The following is a 19,785-nucleotide window of genomic DNA, read 5'->3' as shown; positions in this document are numbered from 1 at the left end:
TAAAGATCACATAGAAGTTAGTGGTAGTGCAGGGGTGCAGACAACCTGTCTTCAGACTCGCTCTCCAGCACTGCTCCAGTGAGATTTGTCGTTGATGTCACCTGGGAAGTAGGGGTTGGATGTTTTCTTTGGAAAGAAATAGAGAGTTAAAAATGAAGAGGGACTTAGAGCAGGGAGGTCACTTTTTTAATGGGAACTTTAAGAATTTATGATTATATATATTAGAAATGTTGTGTTGGCCATACCTGCATGATTTTAGATGGAATTGAACTTTTAAAAAACTGGTGGTTGGTGTGTCTTTTAGAAACTAGGAGACATTTTCTTAAGCTTTCTTTAGATCCAAAGCAGTTTACAAAAAGTCAGTTTTGAACACTTGGTTATTTTGGTAATAGGGAAGAAATCTCTAGCCTTGGAGTCTGGAAGACCTCTTTTCAAATCTTAATCTCAAGCACATATTAGCTGTGGGACCTTGAGCAAGTCACTTAACTTTTCTTGGCCTTAATTCTCATCTGTAAAATGAGGGTGGGGTATGTCTCAGTGGCACAGAGGTCCCTTGAAGCTCTAAAGCTCTGGATCCTATGATCGTTTTTACAGGTGCTGAAATTGACCCAGGCAGGATTTCTCTCTAGCTTAGAGGTCTCCAAGCCAGATTTACTGTGAATTTAAAACTGTTGAATATACATCACATTATTGTTGATGCTTTTGAGCATAGCTGTTGTGTGTCTTCTTGGGCTGCAGAATGTGATTAAATAATTTTTGCTTTCCCTAGGTTTTGTAGAGATCCCCGAGTATGACTGCAGAATGAAGCGGCGCTTGGACGACCAGGAGTCACCTGTGTATGCGTCTCAGCAGCGACGTATCGCCAGCAGCACAGAAGCATTTCCACACCAGCATCGTGTGCTTGCCCCTGCACCTCCTGTGTATGAGACAGTCTCTGAGACCATGCAGTCAGCTACAGGAATTCAGTACTCTGTTACTCCCAGCTATCAGGTAGGACTGGGCCACACTCCCAGAGCAGCCAGGTAGCACAGTGCATATAGAGAGCGCGGGGCCTGCAGTCAGGAAAACCTGAGTTTAAAGGTGACCTCAGACACTTCCTAGCTATGTGTTCCTGGACCACACTTATCCTCTCTCATCTTCTCGTTTGTCATCTGTAAAATGGCAGTAAGAATGCCTACCTTCCAGGGTTGCTGTGGGGATACATTGAGACAATATTTGTAAAGCACTTTAAAAACATCATCATCAATATCATCAATATCCCTTTCATACTGTTCTCATATGAGCATCAACTCAAGGCTCATCACTCTCCTTGTGGCCCGCCTGTGTTCTTGGTTTATCAGTGTCCTTTCCAGAATGTGTCAGAACTGAGTACTGTGGTCCACAGGTAGTTTGCCCAGGACAGAGTGCAGTAGGACTCCCAACATTCCTAGCTGTGGAGGCTATTCTGTTCTTAACACAGCCTAAGATTGTACTGGCTTTCTGGTTATCACACTCCTGGCTAGAACTTTTCACTAGAATCCTTAATTCTTTTTCATTTGAACTTCTGACTCCCTCTGTGACTCCCCCTGTCTTATACTTGTGAATTCAGTCCCGAAATTCTGTGATGTAAGATTTGGGATATATTTTGTCCTGATCTTATTTTATCCATGTGGAGAACTTTTAGTGTGGAGACTCCCTCTACTGGTGCAGATCTGCAGCTCCTTCCCTAGTTACAGATCCAGAGCTTTGGTTGGAGCACTGAGAGTTTAGCCTTGCCAGTGGAGTCAGGCAAGGTCTGACCTTCATTCTTATTAAATTTCATCTTGTCTGGGTAGTTGGGGGAGGGGCTGGGAGGAAAGGGTAGGAATTATGTTTTGGATACACAGGTTAGGTTTTTTAAAATTCAGGTTTGTTTCCAATCTATTTTCTTTCCCAAAAGAAAAAGGAAAAAAGCCAATTCTTATAACAGATACAGAGACAAGTCAAACAAATTTCCTTATTGGTCATGTCCAGAAATTATCTCCATCTGCATCTTGAGCCCCTTGTACTTGTCAGGAGGTAGATACTTTATCTTTGGTCCTCTGCAGTCATGGTTGGTTATTGTGTTGGTTAGATCTCTTAAATCTTTCAAAATTATTTATCTTTACAATGTTGTTCTTATTGTATAAACAGTTCTGGTTCTGCTCACTTTATTCTGCATCAGTTCATACAGTTCTTCTCAAATTTTTCTGATATCATTGGATATTCAGCTTGAAATATCCAATAGGAATAGGCACTGGGGTGGATATCTAGATTTGAGTCATCTCTTCCTAGATAAGATAATTAAAGCACAAAGAGCTGATGAGATCACCAAGTATTACAGTGTAGAAAGGGAATAGCAAAGGGCCTGGAAGAGCCCCAGGGCCTTGGGCATCTTGGGACACAGCCCCTCTTAGGGCCATGTTGGCAAACCAAAAGAGAACGTCACAAAAGGCAGGGAAGAGTGAGTATCCAGGAGTGAGAGGGTGGTAGCAGAATCAGTTGCTCTTCAGAGGGAAGAAGGACAAGGGTTGACCTGATGTGGCAGCTGTCGTTGACAGATTTGGAGAGAGTAGTTGCAGAGTGTTGGGGTGGGAAGCTGGATTGCAAAAGGATGGAGGAGTGAGGAAGTAGGGGCAGTAGATTATAGGCAGCTTCTTTTAAGGAATTTGTTGTTTTTATTTTTTAAATTTCATTCATTTATTTTGATTTATCAACAATCACTTCCATATGCTTTTGAGTTGAAAATTTTTCTCCCCCCTTCCTCCCCCCCACCCTCCCCAAGACAGCGCACAATCTGATATAGGCTTTACATTTACATACCCATTAAACATATTTTCACATTAGTGAAGTTGTAAGTAAAAATTAAAACCATCAGAACCATCAGAAAGAGGAAACAAAACTCAACAGAAGGTAAAAATAAGTGATAGCGATTCGACTTCCATAGTTCTTTCTTTGGATGCGGACAGCATTTTCCATCCTGAGGCCTCTGGAGATGTCTTAGATCCTCGTAATGCTGAGAAGGGTTCAGTTTAACAATCTTAGTCATTGCATAATGTAGTAAGTCCTCTTGGTTCTGCTCACTTCACTCAGCGTCTTCTAAGGAATTTGACTGAGAAAGGGGAGAGAGGCCTATACCTTGAAGGGTTGACAAGCTCTAGTGAAGGTTTTTTTTTTTAAAAAGAATTCAAGAGACTTGAACATATTTGAAGGTAGCAGGAAAAAAACCAAATCTATTGGGAGGAATTGGAGATTAGAACAGAGAGGATGATGGAGGGATCAGTCTGTTGGAGAATGGGATTAAGGGCACCTAGAGAGGGGAAGGCTGTGGCTGGCTTCATTCTTAGAGATGAGGGTAGAGGACAGTGGGAAGAGGGGAAGTTTTCAGGGAAAAAGAATAGGTTTTGTGCAGCCTCTGAGTACACTGGGACAGGGAATCATTTAGTGAAAGGATTGCTTGCTACAGTGAGGACCCAGGTGAGGAGTCTTGGTTCAGCATAGAAGTAGGAGCATAGAAGAAGAAAGGTAAAAGTAATCTAGGGCTTGGATTTGTCAAGGCTTGAGTGGTGAGAAAACTATTGGGCAACTAGAGAACTGTATAGAGTTGTATACTTACAGGTTAAGATTGGGATCTTAAGAGAGGACAGTGAAGCCAAAGCCAGGCTGAGCAAGTACTGAGGGATAGAGAGATGAGAGGTCATGATCAGGACCAACAACAAATAGGAGGCTTTGGAGAGGTGAGGCATAGAATGAGAGGAAGTTAGGATGAGATAGAGGAATGTCAGTTTTTGATAATAGAAGCGAAACACTTGTGGGTGATGATGAAATAGGGTATGACCATCCCTGTGGGTGGACTGAAGCTTGTGGGGGAATTGGTCATGGAATTGGAGATGGAACTGGGAAGTTAAGTAAGGTATTTGAGAGAGCATCTCCATGAATGTTCATATCCCTTTGTATGAAAGCTGGAGTTGGAGAAAGATGATGAACCAGAGAGCTAAAATGCTTGAGAAAGGAGAGAGCATGCCCTCCTGGTGTTTCACTCTTCAAAGATGAGAGTTTCTGTCCCTTCTGGTCTGATACAGAAGTTTAATTCATTGAATCCTAGCTTGCCTTTGTCTGAACCCTTTAAAATCTGCTGTTGAAAATCCAGAAGGCATTTCAAGTTATTCCCAGCTTACTTTTCCTTTTGTGTCACAGATTTTTAAAGAGTTACTTTCCCTCAAAATTTTCATCATTTCCACCCCAACAATCAGTACTTCCTTTTGGCATGAATTAGAATTTCCTTTTGTTAATTGATCCACCTTTTTAAGGAAATCAGTGTAGGTAAAAAAAAGGAAGTAGAAAATAGCTTCAAAAAACTCTTTATTTGCTTCTAAGGAGACTGAAGAAAAGATGTTTGTGTTTGGATTTTCTTTCCAAACTTGTGTTTAGCTATATTGTAGAGTTTTTTGTAGAGCCAAAAGAACGAGGCTGTTTTAAATGACAAGACTCCTACTTAAAACACTGCCCCCCTCTCTCTCTACTCCCATATCAACATTCCCAGGTTTGGGTTTTTTTTTTTTTTGGCAGTTGGGATTAAGTGACTTGCCCAGGGTCACACAGCTAGTAAGTGTCAAGTGTTTGGTCTGAGGCTGAATTTGAACTCAGGTCCTCCTGACCCCAGGGCCGGTGCTCTATCCATTGTACCACCTAGCTGCCCCTTCAGGTCTTTCTTTCGACATGGTATCGGCTTATCTGTTCCCTATTAGTCAAAATCACTGTTTTGTTGCTAGTTGTTTTCAGGGATTGTGCATGGGGTGGGGGGGTGCGGTGGGAGGGGTTCATTTGGAAACACCCTAGAAGTTTGTGTGATATGTTGAAATGTTATTAACACGATTTTAAAAAGTGTATATCATTTATGTTGGGAAGGAAGGGTCCTAACTAATGATTTCTTTATTGTGTTTAGCTGGGGAGGAATTTGTTCATCAAAGACTCAGCCCTGGAGTTATTTGTTTTCAGGTTTCAGCTGTGCCACAGAGCTCAGGCAGCCATGGCCCCACTCTAGCAACTGTTCACAGTGGCCACCATCACACAACGTCTGTTCAGCCTCATGGAGGACAGGTGGTTCAGAGCCATGCTCATCCAACCCCACCAGCCGCACCAGTGCAGGGACAGCAGCAGTTTCAGAGGCTCAAGGTAGGATTCAGCTTTCTTTCAGGATTGAATGTAATACTCCAGGATGTCTTAAAATCTAGGGAGAAAATCTGCTTAGATGTCTTGTTTTGCCGCAGTTTTCGAGCATAGTAGAATAGCAGGTAAACTGATATAGTTTGTATCTTGATTTCTGATTAAATTTTATGAAATCTTGTTTGATGTTTGCTCTGTTCTATGAATTGCTGATAAAACAGTCACCATTGCATTATCTCTGGTTATGACAGCATAGCCTCGTGTCTTCTGTGGTTTATCGAATTGTCATTCTCTGCTAGATCACAGTGTGCAAATAAGCTAAGAGACAAACCATTGGTGCAAATCCTGGTACTCAAAAGTAAGGGACTCCAGACTAATGTTTGGATTATTTTCTTGCAAATAAAGTTCATCACACTGTAATTGTAATCAAGTCAGCTTTAGTTAAAAATCTCTTAGTATACAAATTGCTGCTTCTTGAACTCTGCTTTCACTTAGAAAAAGTATAATTACAGCATTTGCAGTAGCAACGTTATATATAATTTACAATAGCTTATTAAAACATTTTTAATTCATTTGTTGGATACTTAAACTGAAGCTTTTAGCTCTGAATCCTCTACAGAACATATTTAATGAGTTCTTATAATAAAAGTTTTGTGATAATACAGGGTAATGTTGTAAATCCTACTGCTGCCTTGGAATCTTAAGAGCCAACTGGTTGGCTTCACAGAGTTCATTCTTGATAAATAAATCATGTTTCTGTTTTGAGGAATCCTTGTCAAGTTTTAGAGGAAAGCTATAATTGTGAATGAAGTGTTAACATTTGCACCTGTTCTCCTGAGGGTACAGTAGATTTTCTTGCTGCAGAAGTACATTATGTTCACAAGGTTAAAGTGACACTTGAGCTCTAGGGTCATCTAACTTGAGTATCACATCATTTGAATGTTTTATCATGTCTTCATTTCAGATTTGGGGATCTCTGCCTTTCCTCTCTGCATACAGTAGAAGTATAAAATGTCAGTTTGTCGTTTGAAAATTCCATTTTACTATAAACAACGCCTCTGCCTGAGTGACTTTTTTCACATTACACACACACACACACACACACACACACGCATATCTTTATTCCCATTTGAGGGGAAAATTGATTATAAGTTGATTATATAATAGCTTGTTATAATATACAATAAATATATTGATTATAATATAAATGATTAAAAATGTGGCTTAATCATAATCTTGATGTGAATTTGAATTTCTCCTTTTCAGTGGAAACAACTCTAGCAAATGTTTAAGCCCTTGATATCCTTATCAGTTGGCATGTTCTAATCTGTTCCTTGAAGGAGTGTGTGTGTGCTCAGGGGATGCAAATTTATTTTTGTATATTAGTCTAAGTAAGTGTCATGGGTAGGGAGGGAATATAGATGGTTTTGAAGTCAAAGAATTCTGGATCAGTTCATTTGTCTCAATTCAGATAATTGAATTGACTGTGCTTAATGTGAAGCGCGTTATTTGAAGAGTACTTGCTACTTGGCTTATTCATTTCAAAATTTTGACAATGACTGATGTAGTTTCAAAAATTCTGTCCAGAAAAAAATTGTAAGGTGAAACAGTGGTCCTAGGTGAAGTTTTAGACCATTCATATATCATGTGATCTAGCTCATTTTATATTTTGGTGAGGCTTGTCAAATCTCTAACGCTATGAAGAAACAATGTTGGTAAGGCCAACGTTATGATACTTATTAGATTGTGCTCACGTAATTGATGGTGATTTTCTACATTAATCCTGTGTAATATAATTCAGTGTTACTGATGCTATCCAAAGCTGTCTGTTTATGTGTGTTTTGTGTTAAATGTTTGTATAATTTATAACAAGAATATTCCATGAGAATACTGAAATATTCTAAGATTGTTGATTTCATTTCTGGGTTTCTCCTTTCATTGATACATTTCTTATCTATTCCATTCCATAGCATATGGTCATTATGATTTTCTGTGGCTAACCTTCTCGAGATGGGGCTCTTTATGTTTATTAGGCTTGTTTTCAAGTGACTCATAACCCACCATCAAGCTCATGATTTGAAGTCTTGCCATCTTGGTAGACCCTGCAGCAGTCTGCTTAACATGGCCTTTGAGAATCCAGGGTCACTTCCCATGCCACGAAGACATTAGGAAATGTTAGAAATGGAACTATGAGAATATTCAAATATTCCAGGAGTCTATGCTTTTTTTTTCTCTCCTTGGAAAACAAAATATATAAAGGTTTAATTTTGGGGAGGGTGATGGCTTATTTTTTTCACGTCAGCAAACTATTCATTACCTTTTGAATGCTATTAGTTTACATTGCTTTTACTCTTAGTAATTAAACTCTAGGATTTTCAAGTTCTTAGTCTCTTGCTGAAGTCTTCTCAAAATATCAAGTTCATTATCACTTCCAGTTTACTAGGTTTATATTATCAGTTGGGGATCCCAGACATATATGTAGTACCCTTATGGAATTTTGATCAGTGCTTTTATGTGATGGGGAAGGATTTTCCTGTTTATCCATGTTAAATTTTAATGAAATCCATTTCATTTTTGCTTTTTAAAGAGAAGTGCTGTGTTTCCTTTCCTGTCAAGCTTACACATAGCATTTTCTATCATGTATTTTCTGCAAGGTGATTGCCACTTTAATTATATTTTTTGCAATTTACATTATATAGTATACTCATTGGCACCATCTTTGTATGTTATAGATTGTCCTTTTCTTGTCATATCACTTTGGATTTTATTCCTTTCTCTTGAGGAATTAATATTTCCACTTAATTGCCTTCCACAAACTGAATGAGCATCTCCCTGTTCCATCATCCAGGTTACTAATGACAGTTTTTCAATAGCAGTGATGCTGAATCAAAATTAACAGTTGATTTGAATTTTATAGGAAATGATTGAATTATCTGTAAACGATTGAATAAGGAAATCAATGAAAGATGTGTGAGCATATATACATTCTTTACCAACACTTTAATACTAGCATGTCACATGATTATATCCAGTGGATTATAAATTTAAACATGGGAAGAGTCTTACAGGATATGTAGTACCACTCTGTTGAGAACCTCTTATTAAATACCTTGCTTGAGGGCACACAGATATTCAGTATTAAAGTCACATTTTGAACCTGAGTCTTCAGATTCCAAATTCCTTGCTCCTTTCACACCGTAGCTGCTTTATAACAATTAATGATACGTATGGATACCAATAAGAAGAACTTAAGAAAATTGGGAGATGAGATAAGGATGATTCACTAGGTAACCCCCTTTCTTTTTAAACCTATGTTTAGGTGATGCCTTAGCATAAGACTTGATGCCTTTAAAGGGGACTGCTACATTCTGTGTTGCTGATTTTTTAAATACATTTTTAACATTTTTTGTTTACTTTTATGTTCCCTAAATCTCCCCTTGTCCCTCTTCCTTTCTCCTTCCGGAGAGCCATCCCATATAACAAAGAGTAATTTTTTTTAAAGAAAGAAAAGGAGGAAGAGAAAAATAATTGGCAAAACCAATTAGTACATTGAAAAAAATCTGAAAATATATGCGTGTGTCACACCTGTGGACCTTCTACTTCTACAAAAGAGTGTGGGTGGAGAGGTATCTTCATGTACCTGTTTTTTGGAGTCATGCTTACTCTTTATAATTTTGCAGACATTCACCTTTTGATTATTTTGTGGTTGTTTACCTAGCTATTTAAGTTTTTGAAGTCACTATATGTGTTTCTTGGTTCTGCTTAATTCACTGCATGTCAAATTATGGAAGTCTCGCCATGCCTCTGTATTCATCATATTCATAGTTTCATCAGTGACCTCCTTGGGGTGGTATATATGGTGAGTAGTGACACCTTTAGGTCAAAGGATAGTTTAGTCACTTAATTTTCATAATTTCAAATTGCTTTCCAAAATGACTTACTGATTATTTACAGTTCTCCAATAACGCAGCAGTGTGCCCATCTTCCTACAGTCCCTCCAACATTGAGTATTCCCATCTTTTGTCACCTTTGCCAATTTACTGGATGTGAAGTGAAATCTCAGGGTTGTTTGGATTTATGTTTCTCCTGTTATTAGTAATTTGGTTGTTAATATTTTACTGTTCTTTTGAGAACTGTGTGTTCATATCCTTTGAACACTCTTTTATGAGGAATAGTTTTAGGTCCTCTGTCTGCTGGTTGTCCTGTATGTCTTAGATAACAAATATTTATCTGAGAAACTTGATACAAAGATTTTTTTCTCCATTCAACTGTTTTTCCTGTGACCCTAGATGCATTAACTTTATTTGTGCAGAAACTTTTCAGTTTCAAGTAATCAAAATTATCTATTTTTTTTTTGTATTTGCCTATATTCCTTGTTTGGATAAGAATATATCTTTAAATTATTGTTTTTTAATTCAGCTCACCAAATACTTGTTGAGTGTTTACTTTGTAACAGACTTTTGATTTTCGTTTCCTTTTTGCATGTAATCAACATGTGTTTTTTCAAGGAGGGGTTGGGGAAAAGATAATTGTCTTTATAGAAAGTATAGCTAGGTGGATGATAGTGGGTAACAGAGAAGGGAAGGGGGGATATCCTACACTGCCCTCCATCCTGGGGCCAGTGGGGGCCCTACCCCTTGATCTTTTACTATCACCTCCAAACTAATCTGGTTCTAGCAAGCCCCTTTAGGGGGAGAGTGAAATGAAGACCATCACCCTCAGTCCTAGGTCACCTTTCATCAGTGTGAAGAGTTCCATCTGTACCTCTCTTCCTCTGTGTACTAGAGGGATGCTTAATGTACATAACTACCCACCCTCCCCGTACAACTTCTGGTCCACTAGGGCTAGGGCCAGTTCGCTTTCCAGTCAATTGTTAGCCTATGACGTTGTGATCTTCTAAAGAGCATTATTTGCGGAAGCTTGCTTGTTCTCAAAGCTTAGTGGAGGATGCCCTCAATCCATGGAGAGATGATTCTCCTTTAAGGTTTTGTGGAGATGGAGATGGATTCAGTTATCGCCTTTCTGTTCTTGGGTTGTGATCACATCAGAGACCTTTTTTTTTTTTTTTTGGTGAGACTGTTGGGGTTAAGTGACTTGCCCAGGGTCATACAGCTAGCAAGTGTCAAGTGACACTTGGATTTGAACTCAGGTCCTCCTGACTCCAAGGTCGGAGCTCTATCCACTACACCACCTAGCTGCCCCCACATCTGAGACTTTTGCTAAGGCTTTGATATCTCCCTACTTTACAGATACTCTGAGAATTAATCCCTCTTCTCAGAATTGTGTTGCCATCAGCATAAACCTTCTCAATGATCTCATCCCTTTAAGAGCCAATACTGCTCAGTCTTCTGCCATTTTACTCTGTAGTAGTTTACGAATGAGTTTTTATTCTAATCTGGCTTTTCCTTGGCTGCTGTCTTTATGCTTGATAAGGAAATCAGGTGTTCGCTGGGGTGAAGTCATTTAAAGAGTCTTAATTTCCTTATTTCATTATGTGATTTATCTGTTGATTTTTTTTTAAGTCTTTCTCATAGTAGGTACTCAAGTGTTTGCTGAGTTGAATTAAAAGACAGTAACTAGCAGCAGAGGTACATGGTAGATATGAGTAAGTTGCAACATATTACCAATGAAGAAATCATCAGGATAATCAGGATATCACAAATGTATGTTTGGATGAACTATTAATTGGCCATAAATGAAAGTGAGGAATAATAAATGAGTAGCTTATCCTGCTCCACTAGTATCCACACATTGCCAAAACATCTAGAGGATGGCTTCCTATGAAGGATGCTTCTGGAAGATATGAGTGGGTTATAGAGAATGGATTACAGTCTGCATCATTGAAAGCTTTGAGATCTCAGCTATCCAACTACTGAAGAACATGGAAGGCACTGAACTCTAGGGGCTGGGCGTCTAGGTTCTTGGACTTCAAATTCAGCATTCTCGCATTATGCCATGCTTCCTTAAAATGTTTTGTTGAATGTTTTACTTATGTGAGGAAATTAGTTTGTCTTTTGACTCATTCTCTGAAATAGGGCTTGCCCCCATGATATGGTTCCTTACTTATTTAAAATCTTAGTATTTTCTGTTTTTTTGTTTTTTTACTGAATTTTCCATTTATTTACTAAGGTTGTTTTTTTTAATATTCTGAGTTTTATTTTTAACTAAAGAAATCACTGTATAGCTTGTGGATTAATTTTTTGATGGATAATTTTGGGTTTATATTTGCAGGTGGAGGATGCTCTATCCTATCTTGACCAGGTAAAGCTGCAATTTGGTAGTCAGCCTCAGGTCTACAATGATTTCTTGGACATCATGAAGGAATTTAAATCTCAAAGGTAAAAAGGCATTTACAGCTATCCTGATGTCCTGTGTTGAGATGCAAATGTTTGTTTGAGGATGAAGTCTAATGTCATTTTGGGGAATATGGGAGGATTCTTTAGGTTTGCATCTCCATTAGTGCAAGGTTCTTCCGTGGAATAGTGGGGCAAGTAGAGTGCTGAGCACTTTATCTTTCTCTTTAATAGCCAGATTTCCAGCTCTGGGAGCTACGTTTTCATCAAATTTTCCTCTCCTCTGAAAAGCCACATTGAGATTGATCTGAATCATTCCCAAAAAAATCCACATCGAGATTGATCTAAATCATTTGGTGTTCTTCTTACACAAAATATTAATATATATAAAATAGAAGTTAACTAAATTCTACAGTGTATGTAGTATAGTATGTAGTATACATGTTATACTATATGCATAACACACATATGTATATAGATAGTATAACTCAAGGAGTAACTTGAGCTTCTTAAAAATGAGTTAACTGACCTAGCCTCTTCCCTATTTGGGGTTGATCTCTTCACCAGGTTCTTTATTGAAAAAAAATCTACTTAGTGGATTTCAGAGAAATCATGGTCATCTTGGTGTATTTGATGTGTGTGTCCTCTGGGTGGTTCTTAGGTAATTTGTCACATTTCTTTCTTTTCAGCATCGATACTCCAGGAGTGATTAGTCGGGTGTCACAGCTATTCAAAGGCCACCCTGACTTGATTATGGGCTTTAACACCTTTTTACCTCCTGGCTATAAAATTGAGGTGCAGACCAACGATATGGTGAATGTGACAACTCCTGGCCAAGTTCACCAGATTCCCACCCATGGCATCCAGCCTCAGCCTCAAGCCCAGCCCCAGCATCCTTCCCAGCCATCAGCCCAGTCCACCCCAACCCCTGCCCAGCCAGCCCCTCAGCCACCACCTGCCAAAATCAGCAAGGTGAGGACTCGGAAACATTCCATTCATGTCAGAGAAATAGCTTTGCAACATATTTTCTCAATTCTCCTAACGCTTTCACAAAGAGGTCATTGAAAAATATCTGAAATTGTGGATGTAAATAATTTGTTTATAGTTCAGCATACTGAACCCTTGGAGTTCTTTTCTTGTGAATGGTTCAACTTTGTACACCAAAACCTGTAGAAAGGATTTTTTCCATTTAAAAAATAAAACATAGAATCTATAAAGAACCCAGAGATAATGTGGCAGAGTAGAGATAATGCTGGGCTTGGGGTTCAAATCCAGCCTGAAATACTCCCTCCCTGTGCCACTGTGGCCATGGCATTTGACCCCTTTGAGCCTTAGGCATCTTCCTAGGGCTTTGTTGAGAAATCATAGGGCATTATCCTGAAGAAATCATAGATCCTTTGATTTAGGTAAATGAAGAACAGTCTACTTTGAGAATTTTTTTGCCCTTGTTAACCCACAAGGGTTTCTCTCCCAAATTTTGATTGACTCGATCCATGTAAATTAAGAGGTAGCATAATGGCAGAGTAAACAGAGAGCTGACCTTCAGCTGATACAGAACTAGCTGTGAAGGGGCAGGTAGGTGGCGCAGTGAATAGAGTGCCAACCCTGAAGTCAGGAGGACCTGGGTTTAAATCCGGCCTCAGACCAAACACTTGACACTTACTAGCTGTGTGATCCTGGTCAAGTCACTTAACCCCAATTGCCTAAAACCAAAAACCAAAAACCAAACAAAGAAACAGAGCTAGCTGTGTGACTTTGGTCAAGTTATTTAACCAACATAGTGCCCCTAGGCAACCTTATAAGACTACATTGTGGAACCGTAGATTATCTGTATTGGTGTATGAAATTTCTTCTGGAATTTTCATATACCAGTGAAATCATAATTTCTCTCCTTCCCTCCCCCCTTTGCAAAAAAAATTCCTGTTATGTGTACAGCATACAGTGAGTGAATAAGTGATATGTTTATCTGGAAGCATATTCTTTTTCCACTGGTGTGGTGGGCCTATTTGAATCACATCGTTCCTGTTCCTAAAGGGGGAAAATACTTTCTTTTCAGCCATCCCAGCTCCAAGCACATGCTCCAGCCAGTCAGCAGACACCTCCCCTTCCACCATATGCTTCACCACGTTCTCCACCAGTGCAGCCTCACACCCCTGTGACAATCTCCTTGGGAACTGCCCCATCCTTGCAGAACAATCAGCCTGTCGAGTTTAATCATGCCATCAACTATGTTAACAAGATTAAGAATAGATTCCAGGGTCAGCCAGATATCTATAAAGCATTTCTGGAGATTTTGCACACATATCAGGTAAGAGCTGTCTTGTTAATGTGTTTTAACCAGAAATGTCTTCTAAGAGTATCCAACTCATATAAACCATGTTAATATCCCTTGACTTTTTCTGAAAATTATAAGTTGATAACTCTGCTTAACATATGTAAGCCAGCTTCTTTCTGTGACATAATTTTTTGAAGCAGTTGAACAAAAGATTTAAAAAACTGATTCTGTATGAAATAAATATTTATATACCTAGGCGGTTTAGAGTGTCACTTGTATAGTACACTTAATAGTGGAGTAAGGAAAAAAATTCTGCGTGTAGGTTTTTGTCCGTTGATTGTAAACTCATGGGCATTGGGAATGCCTGCCCTAATTTTTAAGGGGTTGCCATTCTCCATTGTTCTCATCTCAGTGACTGAGGAACCTTTAGAGAGAGCCTGAGCCAGGAAGGGTAGCTTCCTCACTCCTCTGTGAAGACAGTTGAGGTGATGAGGTCAGAGGCCTGGGAATGTGTGATATGAGTGTCAGACATGGAGCTCAGGCTTCCCTCCCTCTCTTGTGACAGAAGGAGCAGCGGAACGCCAAGGAAGCTGGAGGGAATTACACGCCAGCCCTGACTGAGCAGGAGGTGTATGCACAGGTGGCCCGTCTGTTTAAGAATCAGGAAGACCTCCTGTCAGAATTTGGGCAATTCCTCCCTGATGCCAATAGCTCCGTGGTGAGTGCTTTGCATTAGGACTGACACAGTGGGTGTCTAAGGGAGCGACAGACAGATTCATGTTCTGGGCTGTTTCTTGGTTCACTAAAGGGGGGTTGGAGAGCATTACCTTCAGTGATGGTCTTTAAAACTAAACTCTCTTGGTGTAGAAATCCTTGTGGATTGGTTTACAGAAAAATGGCAAAGTAGCATTCAGAGGTCACCTGGAGCTAGCAACAACCAACTCCCCCCCCCCCCCAAAAGTTATCTGATAATCCGTGTCTTAATTAGCTGTTAAGTAAGACGACTGCCGAGAAGGTTGAGTCTGTGAGGAATGATCATGGAGGCACGGTGAAGAAACCCCAGCTGAACAACAAGCAGCAGAGGCCCAGCCAGAACGGCTGTCAGATCCGCCGCCACTCTGGGACTGGCGCTACTCCCCCGGTGAAGGTGAGGTTGGGCACCCCTTTTCTGGCCCTGTATCAGGTTCTCCTCATCCCCGGGGTCTCATTCCAGAGAAGTGGGTGATCAGATGTTTCCTGGACTGAGACCAACTGAAGAAGTATAATTTATGTGGGGACAGACCTGTGATTGATCGCATCAACACAGGAGACTGCCTCTACCAGCATAGATGAACAACTCTGTCATTTATAGTCTAAATGAGCTGCTTGCATTCCAAGAGGTCAGATGCCATGCCTGTGATCACACAGCCAACGTGTGACAGGGGCGGGGCTAGAACCCAGATCTTCCCAATCTGGACTAGTGCTATTGACTACACTGAGTTACTTTTCATGAGAGAGAGTGTGTGTGTGTGTGTGTGTGTGTGTGTGTGTGTGTGTGTGTGTGTGTTTTAATGTACTTTAATATTTCTGTGACATTGAACATTGTTTGTATGTAGTCTTTGTTTTGGCTGTCTGCCTGCCCTCGTGTATTAATTTCCAGTGTGGCAGCAATTAGTTCAGCAAAATCTCCTCCCATTCTCTGTCACCCCCTCATGTGGGAGGTTTGACCTGTCTCGGGGGTTTGTAACTTCATTTTTCTTTTCCTGATGCAGTTTAGGGTTTTCCCATACTTAGGAGTAAGGTAGTTAATTCTTCACTAAGAACTAGATGCTAGAAATTCTTTTATTGACTTTCCCTTGTAATTAAATTCACTTTTGCTTGAGGTATGGATCATCTTTTTAAAACCTGTTCCTAGGCTGTGGTTCCTCTTGTGTGTTGTGCTATGGTTCCATATGTGGAACTCTCCTTTCACCAGTTGGGTAGCTCATAACACATAGTTGGGGAACAGTTTTTTAAGGTTGAATTTGGTTATTGTATGTAGGGCTATGTATGTTGTCATGACATTATCATGGATCCAGGTTGGCTTAGCATTCTCTTCAAAGAGAATCTTTAGATTAAGTAATCTCAGATTAGTCTATGGATATCACTCCCCCTTCCAAAAGAGTTAACCTTTCCTATTTAGTGATATTTTAATATGTTGTCATTTAACTGTCAATACTTCTATCTAAATGGAGCCCAAAATGCCATTTGTATCCTCTAAAAAAAATTGCAGAGGCAGCTTTTATTTTCTGTCTCCTTTTATAAATAATCTACCTGTTTGTGGAAATACAAAGAAATCCTTAGAAGAAGAAAAGCAATATTTTAAACATTACATTAGGATCACAACAGTTTGCAGAAATGAAAATTAGAAATCGAAATATCTGAGAACATTTTATTGAAGAAGAAAACTGGTGGACTGAAATGAAGACAAGGAATTGGAAAGCTTCAGAGTGCTGAGTCAGAGAAAGGCTTCCTTGGAATTGTTTTTTCTGTGCTAGTTGAAGATAGAGATGGAACCCTGAATGAGCTCTTACCTCCTTAGTTTCTTATCATATGATTGCAATTTATCTTTGTTTTTGCAGAAGAAACCTAAACTATTAAGCTTAAAGGACCAGCCCTTGGCAGAAGCCAGCAAGCATGGTGTAGGAACTGAATCCTTGTTCTTTGAGAAGGTGAGGGATGTATAGATGGATTAAGTTTGTGTCGTGTCCAGCTTGTTTAATGGTGGCACATTTTTTTCTGGTTTCATTGATGATTATGGCATGATAAAAGATTTCTGAATATCAGTCTCCATCCCTCCCAACAATCATTGAACCACCACCCAAATATAATACAACTAACCTATAAAACAAGTACGTGATAGCATATGTAACATGCCAGTTCTCTACCTCACCTCACCTCTTGTTCTCTGGGACCAGCTTTGATCATTGGTAGCGGTGCCTGAAGAAAATTCCCACCCACTCTCAGAAAAACTCCAGTGGGTTATTGGGTTTTTTGGGGGGAAGGGGGTGGCATTCACCTAATCTTTTAATTTGGTCACATTTTATAAGGTGTTACCTGCAAATCGGTTAGAACTTGGCTAGGTGTGCTGCCATGACCATTCAGTTGCTTTTGAGGGTATGCATATGAAGTCATCTGCACCTAGATACAGCTTTTCTCTTATTCACTGAGAGTTGATCTTCCGATAATATTAAGGATTCTCCATTATGAAAATCCCAAACTAGTTGTGATTCTGTACGTGTGTAGGAGATTGGTGACACATTGTAATCCTTTAATTGGTGGGATATTTGACCTTGAGAAAGTTTATCATTTCATTGCTTCTGGTATACTTCTGGAAAGTTTAATGTGCCTGAAATTGGGATTTGTTAGGTCACACCTTGAGGGGGTCTTGAGAAAAGGTATGCCATGGTATAGAGAACTCCTTAGTTTGGATTTCTTCCTTTGTCTGACTTGCCCCCTGTCCCCGGTAGCCTCCTCATGTCATCAGCAGTATGGCTGTTGTGAGACTCTTTGGCACGTGTTACAGGCCTTGCTGGCAATAGTGCATAAAACACCTTCGCCTAAGATGATTTGGGGTTAACCCTGTAATACTGTGATAACCCTTCTCTGAAAGGCGGCAGTCAGCATCTGGTGGGTTGCTTGTCACAGCTCCAAAAGGCAGGTAGAGTGCTTGTCGTCTCTCACTCCTATCTGTGCTCACCCTGGATCCAGTCTGCACCATCTCTGGAGCAGCCTACGGTTGTCATCTGTTTGCTTTCAGGCCAGGGGGCAGAAGCAACTTAGTTCAAAGTGCTGTTATTCCTCAGAGTTCTGCTGTGGGCCTGTCTGCATAAGCAGTGTGACGTTTTGTGCCGCACACCGAAAATGGCGCCCACAGCATCGTGGGGGCCCTTTCAGTATGTGTCCCTCCCTGTTTTCACCATTGCCCTCTCCTATTTCTTGAAGGTCCGGAAAGCCCTGCGGAGCACAGAAGCCTATGAGAATTTCCTACGCTGTCTGGTCATCTTTAACCAAGAGGTCATCTCTAGGCCAGAGCTTGTGCAGCTTGTCTCTCCTTTCCTGGGGTGAGTGAAAGGGACTGGGACCTAGGAGCCAGGGGGTAGGGGCACCACAGAGTGCTGAAGCTAAAGAAAATTGTAAAGGTTGTCTTGTTCAACCCCTTCATTTTCTCCTCACAGGTTTAGTATTTCACTCTGGATCAGGTTCTAGGATCAAGACCTCAGCCCCTTGATCCTCAGCCCAGTGCTGGGTGTTTTTGGAGACCTAGTCAGTCATTTCATTCTTGGGTCCCAAGAATTACATGAACATTGGTAGCACCTGAGCTGATGTTGCCTGAACAAGAGAGGATGGAGGTTTTTTAAAATTAATTTCACAGCCATTAAAAGAAAACAAGACACTTTTCAGAAGGCTTTTCCCTGCTTATGATCCGTTTTCAGCCTAGCCTTTTTCTTGGGGTACCTTTCTATGTTAGCCCAGAATGACAGAGATGAGCAAGAACGGCTTCTTGGAGGCTTCAGGCAAGGCTTGGCCATTGAGAAGTGGCCAGAAGCAGGACTGAAGAAGAATTCTGAAACGTTGTGGTTCTTCCTTTTGGAAACAAAGCCTTGATACTTTAAAATACAACTGTTACTGACCAAATTTTTTTTTATTGCTGTATTGCTTTAGGAAATTCCCAGAATTGTTCACATGGTTTAAAAATTTTTTGGGGTATAAGGAGTCTGTTCACCTGGAGACCTTTCCAAAAGAGCGTGCCACAGAAGGCATTGCTATGGAGATAGATTATGCCTCCTGTAAAAGATTGGGGTCAAGCTACCGAGCCTTGCCTAAGAGCTACCAGCAGCCCAAATGCACAGGACGGACACCACTGTGTAAGGAGGTAAGAAGTGACAATCTGATCCACCCTGTATCCTCATATTCCTGGAGTGCTAAATGTCTAGAAATTGTATGTTTGGACTAAGGAAGCCAGAAACTCCAAGAGAGATAAACTGTCTTGATCGAAAATTGTTTCTCTTATTTAATACTTCTCTTAGCTAATATCCCTTTATAAACACAATTCTGGTTGGAGTCATAACAAGTAACTGTTAAAGATGAAAGCCATAGAGAAATCTTAGAGGAGAAAAACCTAGGAAATGATGACTCTCACATGATATTTGTATTCTTATTAGTTACTTAGAAATTATTGGACTATTTTATCTTGAGTAGTAGTGAGATCATATTTTTAAAAAGGCAAAATATAAGTAGGGGGAAGTCAAAAATTTTGCTTTGTTTGATTAATGCAACATTTTTGAAGTTCAACGAACTGGCCATAATGAAAGCTCTTTTAAAAAAAAAATTCTTCACACTTTTCCCGAAAAGGTTTTAAACGATACCTGGGTGTCCTTCCCATCATGGTCTGAGGACTCCACTTTTGTCAGCTCGAAGAAAACACAGTATGAAGAACACATCTATAGATGTGAGGACGAACGCTTTGAGGTATAGTTTCATCCAGCTTGGAATTCTGAGGTTGTGTAGAATAAGGGCACTGAATGCTAGATCTGGAAGTAGCATGTTTGGGTTGTAAATGGCAAAATTTGGTCCAACAGTTGAAAACTTGCCTTTTTGTTTCCCCTGTACCTCCTGTCTCCCTTCTTTGAACTGCTTAAAATGGGCATCTTAATAAGGTTGGCGAACTGAAAGTCCAGAACTTCTATTTTTGTATTTTGTATTTCTGAAGTTTGAAACTCTTATTCAAAGAAGAATGAAGGGGTATAACATATTAAAGTTGGTGAGGAAGTAGAAATCTAGGGTGGAAATAAAAGAAGAGAGGTAGAAGTTGTCATTCTGTGGGCTAAAAATAGTCATCTATCTCCTTGAGTTTTTTAAAAAGTTAACTAGTATAGGAATAGTTTACCAGAGTTTACCAAGGTCAGCAAAGCTTCAACAATTTTTGCCCCTAAATATTAGGATGCATATATTATAATTATTAAAGCTGGTAAATATTTCTGTTTAAGTGTATATTAAAATTATTTTATATTTCTGTTTTGTATATGAGAGGCA

The 19,785-nt window shown here is 39.8% G+C and overlaps 1 protein-coding gene across 1 annotated transcript in view; it reads left to right on the top strand.

The window, feature by feature from the left end:
- The first annotated feature begins 769 nt into the window (after nucleotides 1-769).
- The window catches only part of SIN3A (SIN3 transcription regulator family member A), a 39,106-nt gene continuing 20,090 nt past the window's right edge, over nucleotides 770-19,785 (top strand). The window contains 11 exon segments of the mRNA XM_020994564.1: nucleotides 770-990; nucleotides 4,996-5,172; nucleotides 11,395-11,501; nucleotides 12,146-12,428; nucleotides 13,513-13,764; nucleotides 14,297-14,449; nucleotides 14,720-14,878; nucleotides 16,332-16,421; nucleotides 17,695-17,813; nucleotides 18,415-18,625; nucleotides 19,105-19,221. Coding sequence (XP_020850223.1) covers nucleotides 802-990; nucleotides 4,996-5,172; nucleotides 11,395-11,501; nucleotides 12,146-12,428; nucleotides 13,513-13,764; nucleotides 14,297-14,449; nucleotides 14,720-14,878; nucleotides 16,332-16,421; nucleotides 17,695-17,813; nucleotides 18,415-18,625; nucleotides 19,105-19,221 — 1,857 coding nt within the window. The 5' untranslated portion in view covers nucleotides 770-801.

Source organism: Phascolarctos cinereus, unplaced genomic scaffold (assembly GCF_003287225.1).
Source record: "Phascolarctos cinereus isolate Bilbo 61053 unplaced genomic scaffold, phaCin_HiC Scaffold_3;HRSCAF=262, whole genome shotgun sequence".
Taxonomy (NCBI): Eukaryota; Metazoa; Chordata; class Mammalia; order Diprotodontia; family Phascolarctidae; genus Phascolarctos; species Phascolarctos cinereus.
This window is presented reverse-complemented; position numbering and strand designations above follow the sequence as displayed.